The following is a 24,304-nucleotide window of genomic DNA, read 5'->3' on the forward strand; positions in this document are numbered from 1 at the left end:
ACACACACAGTGTGGCCTGGCCTTATGCTCCTGCCCAGCACTGCTGGAGGCATTGTAGGAGCTCCCAGGCCTGCCCCAGCTCTTCGCCTCTGATGCTGCTGCACCGCTGGGATCCCAGAGCGGGCTTGGTTTTCCTGCTCTCAGGACCTTTAGTCCGAAGCCCTAACAAATCCCATTCTTTGCCTGTGACATGGAGACCCTGTGTGTGATCCAGAATCTTCGTGCAAGTGCAGTTTTGCATTTATTTATTTATTTATTTATTCATTCATTCATTCATGCAGGCATGCATGTAAGCAAGCTCTACGCCCTACGTGGGCCTTGAACTCATGACCCTGAGATCAAGAGTCACATGCTTCATGGACTGAGCCAGCGAGGCGCCCCTATTTTTGTGTTTCTTTGCTTTAAACATTATCACTTGATTGTCTTATGTGGCATAATCTTCATGTTTATAACTTTTGAGTGTACAGTTTTCTGGGCAGCAGGTGGAAAGTAATTTGGTTAACTATTCTTTGGGTATTTTTGGACTGGCATGAATGTAAATAAGTCTATAAAGAACACCTTTGGGCCTGAAGCTTCTTTCTTCCTTGGGATGATTTCTCAAAGATAAATTCTCCAAAATGGCAAATTCTAGGGAGTGCACAGTATTTATGGTATCGATGCATATCCGTTTCTAGAAGTGTCGTATCCGGCCATATAACATGGAGTTTGACTTGCTATTCTACCTTCAGAAGAAAAAAAAAAAAATCTCCAAAAAAATTCCTTTGGCATTTTAAGAAAAACTGTTGATTACAGGCAGATGCAGGGAAGCCAGAGAATTTTGTTTGTGTTGGTTAATCACTCTGTCCCTCTATTCCATGGGTAGTCTGTAGGCAAAATAGATTTTAAGAGATGTGAGTGTTTCTCCAGTCCCTTACCTAAATAACAAGTTATGGATGGATGGATGGATGGACGGACGGACGGACCGACCGACTGGTGATCAGGGCTCAGAGGTCTTTTAGAGTAAGATGCCGTGCTGTGACTTCTGCTAATTATGGTTGTGGAGTCACCAGAAAACCCAGCTCTCCTTACATTTGTTTCTTTCCCCCCATAGAAAATGTGTGCTCAAGTAGGAACAGCCGGCTGACTTCTTTAATGAGAGAGGCCCTTCAGAGCAGTGGTATCCTACTACAAAGACAGTAACGTAGGTGTGCTTGGTGCCTTCCTATTATTATTTTTTTTAAGATTTTATTTATTTATTTGACAGATAGTGATCACAAGTAGGCAGAGAGGCAGCAGAGAGAGAGGGGAGAAGCAGGCTCCCTGCTGAGCAGAGAGCTCGATGCGGGGATCGATCCCAGGACCCTGGGATCATGACCTGAGCCAAAGGCAGAGGCTTAACCCACTGAGCCACCCAGGAATCCCCTATTATTATTTTTTTTAATGGAAGTTCATTAACATACAGTGTTCCATTAGCTGGTACATTTCTATTAAATATCCTGGCATTTCTCTGTGTTAGTGCTTCATTACCCATAAGTATGATTTGCATACCATTAAAACCTTCATTGACACAATAATACAAGATACCTGGTAAGTTACAAGGATGGGGCCTTTTCCTGGGACTCAGAGTCTAGGGAGATGTTCTTATTTAAAATTTTTTGGAAGCCTTGTTCAGTAGGAACCAACTTTACTGTCACCCAGCCCTTCTTCCCCGCTAATGCACAACCATGTCATGAACATTTCTTCGGAACATCTTGCTGAAATCCAGCCGTTCCACGGCTCTGATGATTTCCTGATCTGCCCGTGTAACATCTGACAAGAACAGAAAGGAGGTGATTGCAGCCTAATCTGTTCTTAATAAAGCCATCGTAGCTTCTAGCTTCCTTCCTCAGGTCCTCGTCTTGATAACGACCCATTTTCACAGTTGGCTCTTAGCAGTGCATTTTTAATTCTGGAACTACATACAGGTAATATATTCTTCTGGTTTCACTGCCTGGTTATTTCCTGGATGGATTTTGTTGTTCTGTCATGCTCTGTAAATATTCTCCAGGGGTTTCTGCAGAAAATTTATATATTCATTTAAAGAAGATTGTGATAGCTGCCATATTGGTTCCTTCTCAACTCTAGTGGGATTTTCTCTCCATTTATCTTTGTCTTCTTTAAATTGCTAACTAGCCAGGGGAGCCTGGGTGGCTCCGTGGGTTGAGCCTCTGCCTTCAGCTCTGGTCGTGATCTCAAGGTCTTGGGATTGAGCCCCGTATGGGGCTCTCTGCTCAGCAGGGAGCCTGCTTCCCCCCTCCCTCTGCCTGCCTCTCTGCCTGCTTGTGATCTGTCTCTCTCTCTGTCAAATAAATAAATAAACTCTTAAAAGAAAATTTAAAAAAAGACTCTCTCCCTCTCCCTCTGCCCTTCCCCCTGCGCTCGCTCTAACATAAATAAATAAATATTTTTAAAAATTGCTTCTTGGCCATAATAGCTCATCAGGATTGATTAAGATAATTATGAATTGCAATTTAAAAATTGAATAGAAATAAAATCGCTCATGTCAGTATGGTAAAATTTTCTACAACGGTCATAATAAATATGGGAGTGTAAGGATCTTCAGCATGGAAAATGTTACTTTTTGCAAATCCCTGTGGAAGTTCTGTCCTCTGGGGCCCATATAGAGAAATTCCTACTGATAGTCAGGGCGGAGGTCCACACTTGCCCCTTGTTGGACGCCCACTCAGAGGTAACTTGATGACACATGAGGTACGTGATATACGAAATATTTGTAGCCTTCCTGTGTCATGTATGTCGTTAAAGCAAAAGTAGACATTGGAAGCTGAGAATGTCTGAGAATCAAAGGTTTTAAATTTTTTTTTCCTTTTTTTGCCTTTAAATCTTCTATCCATTTGGAATTTATTTTGGTGAGAAGGGTGGGTCCAACTTAATCTTTCTCCCAAATAGCCACCCATTTGTTGCAAATAAATCTTGCAAGGAACAATTAATCTTTTCTTTCAATATCCTTTACTGTGAATGATCTGCTTTGCCATACATCACCCACATTTGGGTCTGAGATTCCTAGCTTTGAGAGGAGGGACCTCTGTTCTCTTTGCTCCTTGTTCCAGTGCACTGACGCTAAGTTCTAAATGTCTGAATTCCAGATGTGGGGCCACCGGAATGACATACAGATGTTTTAGCTCACTCTCCTGCTTCAAAATAGTGTCAACTTTAAGACCTCAAATTGATGTTAGAGTCCTTAGTACAGAGGAGTTGATTGAAGCTTACACGTATGGTGTCGTTGCCCCAACCACAGGCTCCCATGTTCGTGGTGGCTTCAACTGGTGGCAGCCGCACGTCCCCTGACCTGCGGTAGGTTGCACACCCTGAGTGGCCAGCGCTGGCACCTGGCAGCGATGAGGGCCTTTCTGGGACTCTTGTCATCTGCTCTGAAGGATGCCTGGGCAGCTCTTCTGGGTAGCAGTCCTCACAGGCTCACGTGTCTGCCTTTCCCTGCTGGCCAAGTAGAGCTCCCTGCCGTTGGTCCTGGAGAGGGCCTGCCTGTCCACACGGCTGTCCATTTCATGTTGACCTTTGAACTTTCTCAGAAGAAAAGAAATAAAAATCATTTATAATCTTTTTTTTTTTTTTTCTTAAAGATTCTGTTTATTGGAGAGAGAGAGAGCGAGAACATGAGCAGGGGGAGGGGCAGAGGGAGAAGCATGCTCCCCGCTGAGCAGGGAGCCCGGGATTAGGGACCTGGCTGGAAGCCCCGCTTTACCTACGGAGCCCTCTGGGCACCCTCTGCCCCCGGCCCCCCACTCATGCTCGCTCTCTCTCCCCGCCTCTCTCTCAAATAAATAAATAAAATCTTTAGGAAAAAAAATATATATATGTTCAGTTTTTGAATGCATTTTTTGATACCTAATGGTTATTATATGCTACTATCATTTCTGGTAGTAATGAATTAAGTGGTCTATTTCCATGGTCTAGTCCATCTCAGAATTCCCAGTTTGTTTTTTGTTTTGTTTTGTTTTTTGAGATTTTCATTTATTTGACAGACAGAGATCACAAGCAGGCAGAGAGGCAGGTAGAGAGAGAGGAAAAAGCAGGCTCTCCACGGAGCAGAGAGCCTGATGCGGGGCTCGATCCCAGGACCCTGGGACCATGACCCGAGCCAAAGGCAGAGGCTTTAACCCACTGAGCCACCCAGGTGCCCCAGAATTCCCAGTTTTAAGTCTTTACTTACTCCTAGGAGATAATTCGATAATTCTTCTTGTGTGTTTTTTGTCACTTAGGTAGGATTTTTTTTTTTTTTCTAGGTAGAATTTTATGAAGAATTTTTGAATATAACTTTTAAAAGGTTCTTGTTTTTGCTTGGGCTCGACTAAAATGAGTTTGAAACTCATAAAACAACAGAAAAAGATTGTTTATCTGTGAAACATTGGGAAAATGTCCCAGGCTTATTTATATATATAGACTTGGAGGAGACTTAAATTCCAAAATTATTTTCTGAGTTTTCTTTCTTTTTTTTTTATTTAAGTTTTTTTTTTTTAAAGATTTAATTTATTTATTTGACAGAGATCACAAATAGACAGAGAGAGAGGACGAAGCAGGCTCCCTGCTGAGCAGAGAGCCCTATGTAGGTCTCTATCCCAGGATCCTGAGATCATGACCTGAGCCGAAGGCATAGGCTTTAACCCACTGAGCCACCCAGGCGCCCCCCTTTTCTTCCTGCTTATATTGTTGTAGAGAATAATCCATTTTTCTTGCAATGACACTTGGGTGGAATACCATTTACTTGTTTTTTCAAACTCTTCTCAGTGACTTTAAGACAAATCCCTTCTCACCGTTGCCTTCTGTGGCACAGGGTATTGGAGCTTGCAAACGACTGATGAGGATTCACTTTGTTCTTTATTTCTGATTTTATGCTTTATGATCTGAGAATATGTAACATGTATACAGAACTTCTGTTATAGGTGAATTTTGTGTTTCAGCAAAATCAGTATTAGATGAAAACCTGGAGTTATAGGAAAATGTGTGTTCTTTATTTGCCATTTCTTACTGTCCAGATACTGTTCTTTCTGCCCTGGTTTACTGTACTGGGGGAGGAGGGTTCTATATCCTTAATGGCTGCTTCCATTAGATTATAGAAAGTTGCTGCCTTTGGGATGTTGGCTTCTCCCTAAGTGAGCCTGTCCCATACAGTGGTTGTGTAGGAATGAAGTAATGGCTCAAGGAGGTTTTGTAATACATGGTACACATTATCAAGTGAGAGTTCTTGGTGACAAGAATGGAAAAAACCTGTATTTCTCAACAGAAACCAAGGTATGGTGCTCCGACGTCTCATTTCACACGGTGACTGGTCCTTTGAACCTGGAGGGTAATCTGGACCCAGTTTCTCAGCCCCCCTTCACCCCACCTCCCTTCGCTTTCGTGACATGTGGCTATGCAAAGTTCTGTGTCTGCTTTTGTGTCTGTTTCTTTTCATCCAGCGGTGTATCCCGTGGGAGCCAAGTGTTTGCCCGGGGAGAGGGCAGCTTATCTTTCTTTGACTTGGCCCAGCAGTATCTGCCCAGTGTGTCTCAGTATCCCTTGAAGCCCTGCGGTTTTGCAGACCTTTTCAGGACGCTTGCCTTTGCCGGTGCTTTGAGGATCTTGGCTGCAAGAATTAATGAATCCCCCGGGGTTGGGTGAGCGCGTTATCTACTGCAGGAACAGATGTTTGCAAAAAAAAAAAAAAAAATCCTTGCTCAGAGAAGTGAGAGAGGTTTTAAGATGTTTAAAAAATTCCTAACTTGAAACCATAAAAAGACCGTACGCCATACTCTTTATAGGCCCTAGTAAGAATGCAGTAAGCATTTTGATTACTGGGTGTGCCTTCTTCTTTGGCATCCTCGTAGCCTGTGTGGGTAATTAACTTGGTGGCTTGATTGGCACCTGTGCGCTCAAAAAGGGGTGAGGTTCAGGGGAGACTGATTGCATCTAGAACACCGAGTCCCGAGGTCTCTGAATATTCGAGAGGGTGACAATTTTGAAGATTATCTTGTCCGGCAGAGCCAGTGACGATTGGTGGTGAAGACCAGCCCGTCTGCCATCTGGTTCCGCATCTGCCACTCTCCTGGCTGGGTGACCATGGGAAAGTTAACTTAAGCCCTTGGTCTCAGTTTTCTTATCTGTAAAAGGGGTCATTAATAGTGTCCACCTCATGGTGTTTTTGAGGATTAAGGAAGTTCATATTTATAAAGCTCAGAGAACAATGCTGTATTCTAGAAAGTGCTGTGTAAGGGTTGGCTATATTAAAATAATAGTTGTACATTTTTCCCCCCACACTCTCTGAATGAGAAGCCTAAAATCCAGGAAAGGTCAAGTTAATTTTATAACGCACTCAGAAATGTCAAAAATTTGAACTAGAACCTGGTGAACAATTTGACAGCATCTAAATCATTTTTCTTCCCGCTTTGCAGTCCAAGGCAAAAACTGTTAGTCATAATTATTATTATTTTTTAATGGACAGTATTGTTTAGTTAAATACCTTATTTATTAACTGGGCTGACATTTAAAACTTCTCATTTTTTCACAAGGGGCTTCACTTTTTTATTACATACTTTTTTCCCCGTGACATTTCGCTGTTGGAACTAATGATTAATTCTAGGGGAAGTGTTCCAGGATGCGATACCCTTTGCAGTGCTTTTGAGTTTTATTGTGTCATTTGATCCGTGATAATACTTCCTCGTCTATGTCTTGAATAATATTGAAACTGTGAGAGTAGAAATCTAACAGTCTATACTTTAATGGCTTTAATAGAAATTGCTTTCCTTTTCCCACCCTGAAGGGAAGCCCTGTCATTTATGATTCATTGGATTTGGTAAGCTTTAGGAAATGCTTTCTTTTTTCTTAAAGTTGTATGAAGCATGCGTTACTCACTCTAGGATGGATGTCGGTGGAATGTTCCGCAAGATGCGGGATGCATTTAAATTTTGGCGTTTCTTTCCTTTTTTAAAAAAAGATTTTATTTATTTGAGAAAGAGCTCGGAGTGGGCCTGGGGGTGTGGGGGAGGGGCAGACGGAAAAGCAGTTTCCCTCTGAGCAAGGAGCCTGATGTGAGACTCGAACCCAGGACCCTGAGGTCATGACCTGAACCGAAGGCAGACGCTTAACCAACTGAGCCACCCAGGCGCTCTTGGCATTTTTTTTTTTAAATTTATTTAAAGATTTTTTTATTTACTTGACAGATCACAAGCAGGCAGGCAGAGAGAGAGGAGGAAGCAGGCTCCCCGCCGAGCAGAGAGCCCGATGCGGAGCTCGATCCCAGGACCCCGAGATCATGACCTGAGCTGAAGGCAGAGGCTTCACCCACTGAGCCACCCAGGCGCCCCTGGCATTTATTTCTTAAGCGTCATTTCTAGAGTATCTGAAACTTCATCAGAGAACGATATAGTGTCAGTTAAATTTTTTACTAAAAATTTCCTTATTTAATAAAGAAGTTGTTGGCAATATCCTGATTTAATTTGAAAACAAACTTAATGCCTTGTAGTTTATTAAGAAAATGCCTAGTGCTCTTTTCTTTCCCTTCCCTTCCTCCCTTTCTTTCTTTCTCTCTCTTTTTTTTTGTACATTCCAGAAACTTTTTTTTGTTGTTGTTATTTATTAAGTTCTGTCATTTTCTCATGAAGTAAAGAGAGTTATTGTGGAGAACCTCTGAGGTAAGCGTCATTACCTGCCAAGGGGTGGGTTTGACCGAGCTGGAAATTGGCAACGTAGCATCTGCTCATGAAACAGTGGACCTTGCTTCCATTTCTCCCCTCAAGCCGAGTTGGCCCCCTTTGGAGGGAACATCTACACCCTCCCATTTCTGTAGCTGAAAAGCATTTCAGAGTCGCCTTAAACTGGGAGCAGCCACGATGTGCTTCACTAAGTGAACAGAGAGAGAAGGCGTGGTACCTGTGGGCAGTGGAATATTATTCAGAGATAAAGAGATGCCAGCCGACAGGCCATGAAAAAACATGGCGGAAACTCAGATCCATGTTGCTCGGTGAAGGAAGCCGGTCTGAAAGGTTACATTCTCTATGATTCCAACCGCGTGACTTTCTGGAAGAGACAAAGGATAGGCAGTAGAAACATGAGTGGCTGTCAGGGGACAGGATGGAGAAAGGGGAGCTGGTATGAAGAGATGGAGAACAGGGGATTTTTTTTAGGGTGGAGAAATGATTTTGTGTGATAGTGTCATGGTGGGTGCATGACATTTTGCACTTGTCACACCCCACAAAAGGTACACGTGAGTTGGACTTGAGTTAATAATATGTCAGTATTGGTCCGTCCATTTTCACACTAACGCAGATGTTAATGATAGGAAACTGTGTGAGGAGAGTGAGGGCAATCAGGAGCCCTCTCTGTATTTCCTTGGAAACGTAAAACTCTAAAAAATTCTATTTAAAAAAAAAGATTAGTGTAGACTAATATATTTGCTGTCTGAATTACTAATAATCAGTCTGCCTTCTTCCTCCATTTCTCAAATGATACTTTTCCTCTTCATACTGGTGACTAATGGATCATACTAGATCTAACGAGTGAACTTTTCTTTTTAAAATTTTTTTTTTAAAAACGTAACCTCTGCACCCAACATGGGGCTTGAGTCATGACCCCGAGGAGAAGAGCTTCTCAGACTCTCCTGACTCTCTCTTCCCCAGGCACCCCCGAGCGAACTTTTATTACTCATTTTCCTTGATGCCCTGACAACATCCAGCGTTAGTGGCTCAGCCTCTGGCTCCTGATGCTCCTGCCTCCTTGGCTTCCTGGTGTGATTTGAGAATGGATTTTCAGACTCCGCTATTTGTAAATATGGGATTCATCCGTCAGGGGGAAGGTTGTCATAAATGCTCCCTAGAAGCCCTTCCAACTCGGAGAACATGGGATTCTTTCACCAAGTCTCCTTCCTCTTCCCGCCTGTGCCTGTTGGGCATGGACTCTGGGCTGCCATCTTGGTTATTTCTTTTTGTGCTGTTTCCCAGCCTCCTGCCTGAGATGCCACCCATGGTCACAGCGCCACCTCTGACTCCCTGTCCTGAACCTCTGTCGCCTCTACTCCGCTTATGGGAGTGGAACTTTGGAGAAGGCATTCGAGAGGAGATAGCAGGGGGCTGAAGAAGGGCGAGTGTTGAGTTGGAGGCAGTGACCTTTAGAACGTCGCTGGACAGCCTGCCTCCAGGCCCTGTAGTCACCCTCAGTCGGCCCCAACAAGACCTCTCGGCCTTTTCTTGCTCTTTCTCGCACTTGTAGCCAAGTTCTAGATGTGTCCGTAATTCCATCTTCTTCCCCCACATCTAATTTGTCATCGATTTGGAAGGATTCTTCATGTCAGAGTGTTCCCAGATATGCCTCCTGACTCTTCTCCTTGTCACTTCCATGCTTTCTTTCCTGAGACATGACAGGTGCACAGGACACCTGACTGGTGTCCTGATCGAGCCACCACCTCGCTGTCAAATATTTTCTTACAGCTTCGTGGTTTCCGCCTTGTCTTATAAACCACAGTGGCTCATTCTGATCCACAGGTGACCCTCCTCCACGTTGGCCTATTTCTGGTCGACTGAAATCTGCCTCTCACCTACTTGTCTCATTTTCTTTTCACTACCTTCTTGCCTCCATTATCCTGTATCTCCTATCGCTGCAGCTCCTGGCTTAGGGCAGACACCTTTTTTTTAAGTAGGCGCCACACCCAACGTGAATCCCAGTGCAGGGCTCGAACTCAAGACCCTGAGATCAAGACCTGAGCTGAGGGGCACCCGGGCGGCTCAGTGGGTGAAGCCTCTGCCTTCGGCTCACGTCATGATCTCTGGGTCCTGGGATCGAGCCCCGCATCGGGCTCTCTGCTCAGCAGGGGGCCTGCTTCCACCCCCCTCCCCCCGCCTGCCTCTCTGCCTACTTGTTATCTCTGTCTGTCAAATAAATAAATAAAATCTTAAAAAAAAAAAAAAAAAAGACCCAAACTGAGATCAAGAGTCCGACGCTTGACCTACTGGCGGGCACTTTTATTTAATGCAGGAATGAACTCCGCCTGGACTGTGTCTTATCCACACCTTTCTCTAGCTTTAAAAATTGACTAATACTTGGGGCGCCTGGGTGGTTCAGTGAATTAAGCCACTGCCTTCAGCTTGGGTTATGGTCTCAGGGTCTTGGGATCGAGCCCTGCATCAGGCTCTCTGCTCAGCGGGGAGCCTGCCTCCCCCCTCTGTCTCTGCCTGCCTCTCTCCCTACTTGTGATCTCTGTCAAATACATAAATAAAAAAATCTAAAAATAAAAGTTCTTTAAAAAAAAATTGGCTAATACCTATTGTCAGAAGTGAACACGTTGTGTTGGATGGTTCTCTCTGAGTACCTATTGTCTGTTGCCCGATGGAGAACACATCCCAGAATGACGAACCGCAGGGTGCCATGTTGTGGCTTTGGGTCCCCTAGCGTGCTGGGTGCAGTTGCTGAAACCTCATAGGTCCCTCTAAATGTCTGTTATTGGGGACAGTCCCAGTGATTGTGACACCTGAATGAGAGGCTGAACAGTCTCTTATCTTCAGGGGCGCAGAGTAAGCAACAAACTTACCTCACTGTGGGCTCGGCAAGGGTTGGCTGTTTTCCACAGCTGTTCGGGGAGGCTGACCAGTGTCCATGGGACACCGAGAGGACTTTCTTCAGTGAGTGGATGAGATCGATGTGCCGTGAGTAGGGCGAGCTCGACGGCAGCTCACGAAGGGCAGCCTCTGTTGACACGGAGCCATGTGGTGCGTGGGCATTGAGGGGGGGTTCCCGTCTGGGGTTTTTGTCTTCAAGAAGACCATGTCACTCCTGACATTTTATTTATTCCGGCATTTGTGTTGGAGGCAGAATGGAGGGGAGCTGATGTCTTGTTTTGTACCCTCAGAGTCATCAAGAAATTGACATGATTGACATGGGATGAATTGGATCCCCCTCTCCCCCACACAACTGGGGTAAAAAGAGCTTCTCTTCCCAACACCTCTGCTTCCACTTCCGTTCTCCGTGCTTTTGTCCTCGCCTATCTAATCAAGGCAGGAAATGCCTTCTACCAAACCAGTGAAAATGCCGATGAAAGGATTGCCTTGTCTTCATTTTCAGAGGGAAGTTGGAGTTTGCATGAACATGGGATCGGAGAAGTGCCACCTTTTTTTGCCAAGAGCTATTGAAAAAAGCTTGTTGTGCTTGTTACATCAGGTGCATGTGCGAAACGTGGTCACCAGATGTTTTCCTGAAGTTACGGCCCGATTTGTAGTCAGGTGGATTTTACTTATCGTAGCCGATCCTCATGGGGACCCTGGGAAGTAGAGCCCTGGTTCTCAGGCCAGAGTTCACATCAGAATCTACTGGAAGGGGCACCTGGGCAGCTCAGTGGATTAAAGCCTCTGCCTTTGACTCAGGTCATGATCCCAGGGTTCTGGGATCGAGCTCCGCATCGGGCTCTCTGCTCAGTGGGGAGCCTGCTTCCCCCTCGCTCTCTCTGCCTGTCTCTCTGCCTACTTGTGATCTCTGTCTTCGGCAGCACATATACTAAAAAAAAAAAAAAAAATCTACTGGAAGTCACCCTGAGCCTTTCTGATGCAGAGAACCTGTGCTGGGACGGAATTTGCATTTTTTTACAAGCTCCCACATGATGCTTTTGCTGCTGATTTGCAACCAGGGTTTAAACGCCCCCCCCCCCCCCCCCCCCCCCCCCCCCCCGCACGGGGTGCCTGGGTGGCTCAGTGGGTTAAGGCTCTGCCTTTGGCTCAGGTCATGATCCCAGGGTCGTGGGGTCAATCCCTGTATCGGGCTCTCTGCTCAGCAGGGAACTTGCTCCCCCGCCTTGCCTGCTTGTGATCTATCAAATAGATAAATAAAATCTTAAAAATAAATAAATAAATAAAACCCCTGCACCAGACAAACCCCTGGCCAGCTTTGTCTGTGTTTTCCAGGTAAGGAAAGTGTCCTCTAGAAGGGATACGTGCGCTGCCTGAAGTTCTCTCTGTCCCAGAGTCAGGGCCGTCTCTTGTACTGTGACAGGAGGAGCCTGTCACGCTCCCAGGTGACAGCCCCTCTGGACTTGTAATCTAGTTGGAAGATGCAGGAAGAGAGGAGGAAGGTCTGGAAAGCAGGGGAAATCCAAGCCAAGTACCAGCAAAACCCCAGAGACAATAAAGCGAGGCATTTTTTTCCCCCTGAAAGAGTAGATCAGGGAAGACTTTCTGGAGGAGGTGACATTGGACCCAGGGAAGGAAGGCAGTATTTGAGAAGGAAGAATACAGAACAGCACCAGCACCGTGTCAGGAAAATGCACCGTGCGAAACAGCAGAGGCGAGCAGGGTTAGAAAACCATTGATTCACAAGTAGAGACATCAGGGTAGGTCGATGAATGCCTGGCTAGGAATTTTCACATTTAATTTGGTATCGGTCAGACTCGGGTTTTTGAGTAAAAAAGGGCTACGGTTAAAACCAGACTTTTGAAATAACATCTATGAACTTGAGAAAACTTCTGCTCAGAGTTTTTCTTGAAGTACTTTCCGGAGATGTGAGGCGTATGTAGGCTAGCCTGCGGAATGTACTTACTGCTTTTCACTAGGGTTGGAAAGAACAGAGGGCTAAGCGCGTCTTTAGGAAGTCGATGGGGTCTCGTCCTCTCCCTGCCTTGTGCTGGTGAATCGGGGCACCCCCGCTCGCAGACGGTTAACCTTCTGGTCTCCTCCCAAATGATCAAACAGGCCAGACAGCCTCTCCCGCCTGTTTGAAGTCTCTGGTTGATGTGAAACAGCTGATCTGTTGTCGTTTCTTTTGCTCCCAGACTTTTTTTTGAAGGAAGCCCATCTATCGGCATAGATAGCTGTTTTTGAACTTTCTCAAAACCCCTTATCTGAGTCCCTATGAGGAAGCTGCTGGCCGCCAGCCTTTGGTGGTGGTGGTGGTGGGGGGGGGGGTTAGCTCCTCCCTCCCTCCTGGCCTGTGGCTCCGGGGACAGAACACAAGGTGGCTTTGTTACCAGGCAGTGCTGGGGTTACATACCCTTCGCCCTTTGCCCTCTTGAGCAGAGCTGCTCTGGGTCCCCACAAAATGGCCAATGTGCGCTCCTTCCCTCTTGACGTGGGGCGCTAGAACTACTTTGGGGGCTCTAGAACCCAGCCCCGTGGCTTCCCGAAATCTGCGTCTTGGGCTTCTGTGAGTGCCCGTTTTCTGTGAGTTTTTCTTTAGTCGGAATTCCTCGGTGGCATTCATTTATGTACGTATGTCTGTGTGAGTGTGTTTGTTTCAAATGCGTGTATTTAAAGAAAAGTGATGGGTGTGTTTTTAAAGTTTGTATTTAAGTTCTAGTTAGTTGACATAGTGTGATATTGACGTAAGGGGTTTATCCTTTAAACTGGAAGGAAAAATCCTTTGCGAATTCTTGGTCCAAGTTTCGATGGAGAATTGTCCCCCTTCTTTACTGTGATCTCGTCTCCTTTGGTTTCATGCTCTACATGAGCCGGGGTAGTGAGGAGATGGCCTCCTAGTAGAGGGCCTTCTTACAATTGTGTATTTCTGAATGGGTGATAGCCTTCGCAGTCCTGTCCTTAACCCGGAGGCCACTCTCCTATGGGTCACTTGTTTGTCTCCAGAGAGGTTGTGTGTGTTCACAAGGATAGTTGTGTGGGAGCACACACTTTTTTTTTTCCTAAAGTTTTTATTTTAGGGGCGCCTGGGTATGCCATCGGTTAGGCGCCAGATTTTGGTTTCGGCTCAGGTCATGGTCTTGGGGTCATGAAAACGAGCCCTGCGTCAGACTCTGTGCTCAGCGTGGAGCCTGCTTGGGGTTCTCTCTCTCCCTCTGCCCTGCGGGGACCCCCTCCCACGATGCACATGTGCTCTCTCTCAAGTTATTTTAATTCCAGTTAACCTGTTACATTAGTTTCAGGGGTGTAATGGAGTGATTGAATTCTGCAAATCACCTGGGGCTCATCACGACATGTACACACACATTTTTAAAGCCTATTTATTGAGGTGTAATTTATAGAGCAGAACGTTAATGGGTGTCAGGCGTACAAGTCAGAGGTTTTTAGTACATTTACAGAGTTGTGTGACTGTCACCACGACTTGGTTTTAGAACATTTCCAGCAAGAATCTCCATCATCCCTCCGACCCTTTGCTGTCCGCCCAGCCCCTCTCTCAAGCCCCAGGAATCCGCTTTCCATCTCTGCAGATCTGCCGTTTCTGGATAATTCCTGCAAGTCAGGTTGTTTGCTGTGTAATCTCTTGCTTCTGGCTTTGACTTAGCAAAGGGATTCTGAGGTTCATCCAAGTGTTGTAGAAGGTGTCCACATTTCGTTTTAGTTTTGTTGGTGACGAGGAGGCCCTTGGTCCGCGGGAGCCCTGCCTGGTGGGCTTTGTCTCCTTCCCACCTGTTGGCCCCTCCTTTGTGTGGATGTACGTCGTGTCCCTTGGGGAGACGTCCGGGCTTCGCCAGGGGACCACAGTTGTTGGCTCATGTGCTAAATCTCTGATTAAATTTTAAAGAAACTACCAAAATGTTCTCCCAAGGGCCTGCACCTTTTTCTGGTCCCACCAGCAACATGGGAGATTTCCAGCTGTTCCGCACTGTAAATAACACTTGTTACCGTCTGTCACAGTGGGTGTGAAAAAGTGTCTTTGTGGATGTCATTTGCATTTCCGCATGACAAACGATGTTGGACGCCCCTCCGTGTGCTTATTAACCATGGGTATGTTTTTGGAGATTAAAGTTTTCTTGTACCCGTTTTAAAACCCGGGCTAACAGTCAACGTAGCGATTTGCCATTCCTCTCCACATCTGGGCTTATCCCTCTGCCAGTTTAATTATTGCTGTGTTGTCTGGAGTTCACAATATTCTGCTATTACTGTCATCTTCCTCTTACGGTGTAAATGGATTTAGAGTTTACCAGCAATCCTTTCCCAGTGTTTTACCCCATTCAGTCCTTGGTTTGCTGAGGGTTAGCCTTCCTCCTTCCAGTAGTTTCTTCTGCAAGGTCCTGGATAACAGTATTCTGAGTTGTTGACTGTTTTAAAATGTGTGACTCTTCTATTTGAATGAAAATTTGGGTTTAATGTTTTGATTCCTCTTTTCTTTCTTCGAGGACCGTTTTGATAGTTTAAGCATTATACGTTGCCCTGGGTGAGTCTGAATTTTCATCCCCTCCTATTTTGTTTGGACTTTGTGCCCAGGTGCCCAAATGATTCCTGCTTCATTTTTGAACGTCAGAGATCATACAGGAAATGCCTTGGTGTTGATCATCTTGTGTTAGTGGTTTCTGGAATATATGTTCATTCACGGTGGAGGATCACCTTCTATTTCTGGAATGTTTTCCTGAATTCTGCCTTAAACTTTTTTCTTTTCTTCTTGTTCCATTATTATTTTTTAATCATTAGGGACTCTGGTTGTGGGCGAGTTGGCGCACCTGCCTGTCTTCCATTGCTATCACTTTTTACTCTGTTTTAAATCTTTTTGCTCCCTTTTCTCCATTTTTCCCCTCAAGAACTTCCTATTTTCACCTGGGCATATTTTCTTCTGGCCACTTCCATTTTGGTGACTGTCTTCGTCTGTTTGGGCACTCTAACTGTACCATAGACTGGGTGACTTACGAACAGCAGAACTGTCTCCCAGTTCTCAAGGCTGGGAGTCCAAACAGGAAGGCCTCTGCTTCCGAGGCTGCTGGCTTCCCGCTGGGTCCTCACATGGCAGAGGGGCTGAGCTAGGGCTCTGGGGGCCCTTCAAAAGGGCGCCAGTCCCACTCGCGAGAGCCCCCCCCCACCATGGAACGCCTCCCAAAGTACCACCCCCAACTTGCCATCACTTTGGGGATTTAGTTTCAACACATGAATTTGGGAGCAACATGAACATATATTTTATAGCAGTAATGTTCTTACTCATCTTTCTGGTTTTCCCCTGAGGTCTGCTTTCATTCTTTATTTTCTTCTGTTTTCCCGTAGGATTTATAAGAGTTCAGGAAAGCTTTTTTTTTTTAAAGATTTTATTTGATTGTATGTAAACAATCTTGGAACACTGAATCAAAAACTAATGTATTGGGGCGCCTGGGTGGCTCAGTGGGTTAAGGCTCTGCCTTCGGCTCAGGTCATGATCTCAGGGTCCTGGGATCGAGCCAGCATCAGGCTCTCTGCTCAGCGGTGAGCCTGCTTCCCCCTCTCTCTCTGCCTGCTGCTGTGCCTACTTGTGATCTCTCTCTCTGGCAAATAAATAAAATCTTTAAAAAAATGTATTTTATGGTGACTAACATAGCACAATAAAAATTAAAAAAAAAAGAATTTTAGAGAGAGGGCGTGGGGGGGGGGTGAGAGGGAGAGGGAGAAGCAAAAGATAAGACTCCCAGGACCCTTGTCTTGTCACCTGAGCTGGAGGCGTACGCTTAACCAACCGAGCCACCCAGGTGCCCCTCTTGTAAATCCTCTCATGTTTTTGTCCGAGTCCATTATTTCATCGCTTAATTTGGGACAGTGTGTTTGGGACTAATTCTTTTGTTCTTTTGTTCTTTTTTTTTTTTTTCTTCTTCAATCTAGCATCTTTGTAAAGGTCCTTTGTTATCTGGGGAGTACTTTATGAACTAGCTATTTGTAACAGCTTCTGGAGAGCCAGGAGACCGTCCCATGCTCATAGGAACTCTTGTGACCCGAGGGGGTGTGTATAATCCTTTTATCCTCTGTGTTTCTCTGCTTGCTGGACTGGTAGCATTCCCAGGGCCCTCTCTTTTTCACCTGGCCTGGCAATGGGCGGCGTCCTGCTGATGGGTCTTACCTGTGTTGTTTCTCCATCAGGCCCCATCTCTAGTGGGCTCTCCCATCATGCTTCGTTCAGGGAAGCTCTCGTGCTAACCTCTATGTCTGTTCCCCTGGTTCCCAGAAAGTTCTTGCTGGCTTTGTTGGCTCGGGATATCCTGAGTGTTCGGGGAGCCTGGCTTTGCAGGCATGGGCAGCCTCTCCATTCCTTCTCCTCTGTCTGACCTTGACGGCAGTTTGGCAACTCTTTTCCCTGGTTTGTGGTTTGGAGTCGCAGATGTGTTCGGGGTGGAGTTGGCGTGTGTGTGTGTGTGTGTGTGTGTGTCCTTAATGCTTTGGGGTACATTCCAAGAGGAATTCTTGAAGCCAGGATACAATGACAAGGCAACTCTAGCTTTTTCATCTTTTCTCTGCCAGTTAAAAATTTTATTTTTCGTTGTAGTTCCTGTTTCATACAGCCAAAGAGTGAAGTGGTTTCACGTATAGCTTTTTGCTTTGAGGTCTGGAATGATCATGTTACTAATAATGTATCACAAGGGAAGAAGGGTTCATTTGCTTTGCTTTGACCATTCCTGAAGGAATTCAGAAGGTACAGGTGATTATGGAGGTCAAGTCCAAGTAGAGCCTGGATTGATCTATAGAGACAGGAAGCTTTTGGGGGCTGTTAGACCTGTTGGCCTAGAAGGCTGTGTTGTGTTACTGGACCCACCAATTCCGATAGCCAGCATCAACGTGGTCACCCATTTATGATTTGCCAGTGTTCCTTGAATATTCCTGTGACATTCCTAGGATGTTCAGCTCAGGCCTCTTGGCTGGATTTATATTGGAATTGAGCAGTACTTTCCATGTACAGCCATGGTCTGCGTGCGACTGGGAAAACAACGGAGGGACTGCATTGTTGAAATGTCAGTAACCAGCATAGAAATAATACAGGCGTGAGGTCATTTGGAGACGGAGGAAAAAGAAATTTTTAAGGTACTAAATACCTATCAGTAACTAGCTCACTTTTCATTTTTATGTGCCAAGAGGCTAAAAAAGGACAATGCATATTCATCGAGAGATCTTGGGCCCCAGCGGGAGAGAGGGTTTAGTTTAGGAGGTGAGGGGCCTTGCCCTTTGCTCAGGCAGGACAAGGAGAAAGTGCTTTTGTAGGGAGGGTCCTTAGCATCTTTGAGGTGGGGGTGATGTGGGGGACTAGGCCCCTTCCTCTCCGCTGTCCCCTCCCTCGCTGGGCATCTGAGCTGTATCTCCTTGAGGCAGGGGAGGAGGAGGAGGAGGAGGAGAAGGAGGAAGAGGAAGGCAACAAGGGATGCTCTGAATGACAGGGAGGGATTAAGACCAAAGCAGGAAAAAGTGCAGAGCTTGGGTGGGGACAGGCATGGCAAACTGAGCAGATGCCCATTTTCTCTGGAAGTTGTGTTTACTTTTAACCCTGAGACCCCAAACAGAAAACCTGCAGGGAAATAATTTTTTGTAGTTTGGGGAGATTGTCTGACGCACAGCTGATTTCCTAACTAATCAGAGGTGCACCCCCACGTCTGATTCACTGAGCAAGTAGACGACCCGTTGCCCCTTGCCGTGAGGCCTTGCGCGTGGGGCATCGCAGATGAACGGGTCCGGTCCCACCGCCCAAGACAGTGGTGGATCAAGCAAAGCCCGGATCACACGACAAACTGATTCGAAATAGCTTCTTAAAGTTTACTGGGGGCGGAAATTAGAGAGCTGCCTCCTTAACAGATCTGGGAAGTCCTAGGTGAGCACTCAAAAAAGGAGGAGCCGTTCCCAGAAAGGCTGCATCGCCTGGCCACAGAGCCCAACGTCCAATGTATAGGAACAAATAATAATAGGAATATTAGGAACTAATATAGTAATATAGGAACGAGTAATACTCTCCAGCAGGCTTTGGTGGGGTTTGTGGGGAAATGCATAGAAAGTGGTGTTTCTGAGGTAGTCGTCAGACCCTTTCTTGTTCAGTTAAAGGATGTGTCTTTTCAGGCGAGGGGATTGTGAGTCAACGACCAAAGTTGTTGAGGTGACTCCATCGTTTCCATCTGCCAACCTCAGGGCCAGCCTTTGGCATCACAGCGAGAATGCCGAGAGGCAGCACAAAGGGGCCGCCATTTGGAATTTTGTCAGAACTCTGGGAACCCAACTCTTAAGGAGAAGGTAGAGCCAGGAGTTGGGTGAGAAGAACCTACCACGTGAGATTTACGAGCCGGATGGTTTTTTCCGAACACAGGAGCTGAGGGGTGACGTGATTTCAGATGTGTCAGACACAGCGCTCAGCTCCATACCTCACACCACAGGTGACCCCCTGGTGCCTGTTTTGTGGCTTTTTCAGTTACTTAGGGCCCCTCTGAGCCTCTTTCCTGTCTTCCACAGGGGCCCTGGCATGAGTTTGTCAGGGCGGCCATAACATGGCACCACAGGTTGGGGATGGGGATATAACTACAGAAGTTCTGGAGGCTGGAAGTCCAGACTACGGTGTCAGCAGGGCTGGTTTCTCCTGAGTGCCCATGTCCTGGCAAATGGCTGCCTTCCAGTGCCCTCACATGGCCACTCCTCTGCTCTGGCGTCCCTGGTGTCTGTGGGTCCAGCTTTCCACTCATAAGGACACCAGTCAGACTGGATTAGGGCTCATCTTAATGGCCTTATTGTAACTTAATCACCTCTTTTAAGGACCTTTCTCCAAATAGAGCCATGCTTTGAGATACTGAGGGTGAGAACTTCAGTATAAGAATGGGGGGGGGGAGTGGAGGGGCACCTGGGGTGGCTCAGTCAGTTAATCTGCCTTCTGCTCAGGTCATGGTCTTGGGGTCCTGGGATCACGTCCTGCATCGGGGATCCCTGTGTAGTGGGGAGTCTCCCGTCTCTGTCTCCCACCCTCCCTGCCCCCAACTCATGTTCTTTCTCTCTCTCTCTCAAATCTTTTAAAAATTTTGTGGGGGAACAATATTCAGCCCATGACCACCTGTTGACTGGGCACAGTGGTTCTTTTTGCTTTCTTGCCCCCCGCCATTTGCTTTCATTATGGCTTTTGCTTGTACAGCCAGATGGACTCCCATCTCCAGCTTTCCCGCAGGGCCTTGGATGTTCCCAGTCAGACTCTCACCTTCCCTCCCACACATTTTTCTGCTCTAATATAAAACTTTCTGGTCTTTGCTATACTTCTATATCCTCCTCCTGGGCAGCTTACTGTTAACGTTGGGTTGATTTTTCCATAACCTTGGGTTTATGGCCTCATGCTTTCCTTTCTATCTCCACTGGCCACGTTATCCCCTGAGGCACAGATTGTCACAATAGCTTTGTCACTGGACCTGCCATCTTTCTCCAGCCTATAGGATTAGTTCCTCCTCGGATGGTTTTTCTAAGATTCTGCTTTGCACGTTCTTATCACGCAGGGGCTCCCGGCTGCCTCAAGGCTGCCTCGAGGGAAGGACCGTGTTTCTCAGCCAGGGCTTGAGCTCTTCTGTCATTTGGTTCCAGCCTGTTTTCCAAACCCGCTTTCCTCATGAATCCGTATTCTTCCTGTATGCCGCCTAGTTTCTGTCCCATAACTTTGTGGGGGCTCTTCCGTCTTCCCTGTGTGCTTGTCTCCTTGCCATTATTATCTGATATTAGAGACTGGATTGAGGACCGTTCCTACCCTCTCGGTGATGGAAGTGCCCCCCCCCCCATTGTGCTCTGTGATCCTGCATATCCAGACAGGGCCCAGCATCACGCAGCCGTTATTGGAATCTTTATGCCCCGTGCTGTGTCTACCCAGGTGCTGAGACCCAAAGATACCAAGCTTTGATTCCTGCTTTAGGTCTTGAGGCCCTGGGGTCCTGGGGAGTGTAATCGGGCAGAGGCCTATGGGACTCACCACCATGGTGACATTGGATGACGGGTGTGGGTGCAAAGGGGCAGTGGTACCAGAGTCCTGTCCTGGGGTCGGGGATGTGATCCTGGAATGGAGTTCAAAAGCCAGGGTGGAAGTTTCCAGGTGGAGAAGTAGTGTAAAGCGTTCAGCCCTCGAGAGCCATGCTCCAGAGAGATCTGGAGCAGGACAGAGGGGAGGGGGAGGTTGGGGTGAGGTGGGGTGTGGCTGGGGAGGGGGAGGGGGACGGGACCAGGTATGTAGAGGAAAGAAGATTGGGTTTTGTTTTTAGGGAAGTAACATTGTTGTTGATACCATTATATGTGAAATGATTTCTTGGGAATGGGGCGACCGTGGGGGGCGTGGCAAGAAAGAAATGAATTAGAAGGTAATTGTGATAGAAACAAGCAGAAGAGGGGTGCCTGGGTGGCTCAGTGTGTTAAGCCGCTGCCTTCGGCTCAGGTCATGATCTCAGAGTCCTGGGATCAAGCCCCGCATCGGGCTCTCTGCTCAGCGGGGAGCCTGCTTCCTCCTCTCTCTCTGCCTGCCTCTCTGCCTGCTTGTGATCTCTGTCAAATAAATAAATAAAATCTTAAAAAAAAAAAAAGAAAAGAAACAAGCAGAAGAAATGGGGAGAAGAGACCCTACCCTACGTCGCCTGTGTTTGTGGGAGCGCGTGTTTATCTTCCTCAACAAATTCTAAAGTCGAGAGCCACGATGTCTGCTTTATCTTTTTATCTTTATCAAGCCCATGTTACTTGGTATGTTATGTGTCCGAAAGCTAACTAAGGGATACTGATGGTATGGCTTAGGCATTGCTTATCCTCTTCTGTCCAGACTCCAAAAGCTGTGCCCAGCTCACGGTGGGCACTGAATAATGTGTTGAATACCGCAGAATTTGTACTATGAATGAGAGCGGACTGTAAAACTAGGAAAGAAAATATGTTAAAATACGCACCACTGTTGGCATGTGTTGGTTGGTTGAGGGTGACCTGACTTTTCATGAAGGCACCAAAGCTGCCCGCCTGTGAGTCCCGTGTGGGGGGACCGAGAGCCCACTGAGCTGTGGCTCCTCGGATTCGAGGACGGCTCGGAGACCGCAGATGCCCCTGAGGCCTTGACATGCGTTGTGTCTTCTGACATGTTTTTCTTTCTCACTGCTTTCCGCAGATATTCTAGAGTCTGCTTTCACCATGGGAGAAATAGAGCAGAGGCCAAGTCCAGGATCGCGACTGGGGGCCCCGGAGAACTCGGGGATCAGCACCTTGGAACATGGTCAGAAGCCGCCCCCGACGCCTTCCGGGAAACTCATGTCCATCAAAATCCAGATGCTGGATGACACCCAGGAGGCATTTGAAGTTCCGGTAAGTTGGGGTAGAGGTGGGAACTCAGACGGGTGGGCAGCCTTCAGGACGGGGAGGTTCCTCAAATCCACTTTTTCAGTGACAGGAGGTGGCGGGAGTGGGGGGGTGCGGTCCACACCTCCCCCCCCTCCCCTGCCCCAGCACGCTCCTCTCACCCGTTCTGTTCTCCGCCGTCCAGTATTGTGACTCATGCATGCACGGCCTAGATCGTGGTCTCAGTGGGCCGATCACTTGAATTACAGACTTTCCTACGAGAGCATGTGTGTGTATGTGTGTGCACATGTGATCTGTATATATTTGAACTGGATGCACTTGTGGTCTTGTCTCATTTGCTTACTACAAGTCTTCTTCTCATGGTGCGTGTGTGTGCATGTGCATGTGCCGCGACTCTAGGGTACAGGCAAGAAAAATCCTGAGAAAGCCGTCAAAGAGCCCCATGTGGGTTTTCATGCCAGGAGAGACGTGGACGTCTGTGTTTGAGGGTGGGGGGTTGGGGGGGGAGCAGAAAAACCCTGATCTAGGTCCACAGTGTAGCAGCCCCACAATTAGAGAGGGGTGTCTCTAGACACCAGGAAATGGGGGTGTCTGGGAGCCAGGCAGAGAGGGAAGAATCAATAGCCTTGGCCTCTTTCTTCCGTGGGAGCCCTTTACCCTGGCCCTTGCCCCCATACCCCTGTGGTTCTGCCCTTTTTCCTCAAGCCCCTGCCTCCTCCTCCTCTCTAGCCTCCTCCTGTTGGAGGGTAGGGAACCAGCACCAGTTACAAGTGGTGAGGATTTCTTGGGCCCAAGGCAGGGAGAGTGAGATGAGTGCTCTTGGCTCTTTAGAATTTGGACCGCACTTTCCTCTGGAATCCTTGTCCCTCACGTGGATTGGGGTCCGCAGACCTTGTTTGTGGCACGCTTCGGGTTTAGTTTTCTGCATTCTGTCTCAGGTACTATACAGCGAATCTGGCATTGTTGGTGGGGAAGACAATAACTCCTGAATTCTCAACAGCCAACTAAAACACAAAACTTCGGGAACGTAACCTGTTCTTAAAGTGGAGACGACCCATTACTCCTGCTGGCTAGAGGGACTGTGGGGTTTAAGAGTTGACACAGACGTCTGTAACCCGTCATTTAATCACTTATGCAATACGATTCACTAAATCCTACTCCTCTTAATATTGTTCCAAGAGTGCGAATTACCATTAAGTATCTCAGGGAAAGGTAAACCTCAGAATAGCTGTGCTGAACACTGCCAATTTATTGTACATTTATTTTCTTGTTGTGGAATGCTTGTCTTTCAAGGGCTGGGGAACATCTCTGTATTCTAGTGAACAAAGCTCTTTGCCAGTCTGCTGAAACTGTGAACATAAATGAGGGCATCCGCCAGCATGTTAGAATTAGGCCTTCTGGAACAGGTACCCCCCTCCCACTTTCCAGTGCCTTCTCTTCGTTGCCAGACTGGTTTGGTGAGCTATTTAGTTTCAGGGTTTCCTGTTGGGCCTGTACTAAGGGCCTCTGAGCCCAAGTCTTTAGCTATACATTCTGTTAAATGGTGTTCGTGTGTGGTTTGGACTGAGGACCGATCAAATATTAATGTTGGGTGTGCGAACCACAGGGAGTATTGGACTGAATTCACCTGCGTTTCGTCAGTGTCCCTAAACCAAAGAATGTCACCAGCTAGGAACTGTATAGGATGTCCCTAAGGAAAGGAATGAAGTAGGTTTTCATCATTTAAAATTATTTGACTCGATGATGGGACGCCTGGGTGGCTAAGTTGGTTTATACATCTGCCTTCAGCTCCGGTCATGATCCGAGGGTTCTGAGTTTGAGCCCTGCATCAGGCTCCCTGCTCAGCTGGGAGTCTGCTTCTCCCTCTGCCTGCTGCTCTCCCTGCTTGTGCATGCTTTCTCTCTGACAAATAAATCTTTAACAATTTTATTTTAATAGATAAATGCTGGTGTCTATGCTTAGCATTTATAAGCCCTCTGTCTGGAAGTAACTTTTCTCTTTTCCTCCCCATAAACTCCTATGCACCCTTAAGAACCCTATCATTTTATCCAGATGCTAACATTGGAGATAGTGTCTGGGGCTTTTTCTTCCGTCCCTCAGACCTCTTCCCTTATATACCTATAAGGCTTGGGTTCAAATTTCAGCCTTTTTATACTGACTTCTTGATCACTTTGGACAAGTACCTCTCTGTATCTCTGCTTTCTCCTTTGTAAAATGAGGCTAGTAATAAACCCCACCTGCTATGATGATGACGTTTTTCCAGGCACTTTATACCAGCTCAGCACCTACTAAGGCCTTCATACAGGTAGGATGAGGGGTGCCTTTGCCACTTCCCTGGGCAGGGACCTTGCCTTAGT

At 46.8% G+C, this 24,304-nt stretch overlaps 1 protein-coding gene across 5 annotated transcripts in view; it reads left to right on the forward strand.

Annotated features, from left to right (window-relative positions):
* FARP1 (FERM, ARH/RhoGEF and pleckstrin domain protein 1) overlaps positions 1 to 24,304 on the forward strand; it is a 271,923-nt gene that overhangs the window by 36,862 nt on the left and 210,757 nt on the right. For 4 of the 5 annotated variants that reach the window (XM_047720272.1, XM_047720273.1, XM_047720271.1 and 1 more), the window contains one exon: positions 21,760 to 21,953. In XM_047720272.1, coding sequence (XP_047576228.1) covers positions 21,783 to 21,953 — 171 coding nt within the window. In that variant the 5' untranslated portion in view covers positions 21,760 to 21,782. Of the gene's footprint in view, positions 1 to 13,057; positions 13,167 to 21,759; positions 21,954 to 24,304 lie in introns of those variants that run through there. The other variant, XM_047720274.1, reaches the window with a different exon arrangement.

Source organism: Lutra lutra, chromosome 3 (assembly GCF_902655055.1).
Source record: "Lutra lutra chromosome 3, mLutLut1.2, whole genome shotgun sequence".
Taxonomy (NCBI): Eukaryota; Metazoa; Chordata; class Mammalia; order Carnivora; family Mustelidae; genus Lutra; species Lutra lutra.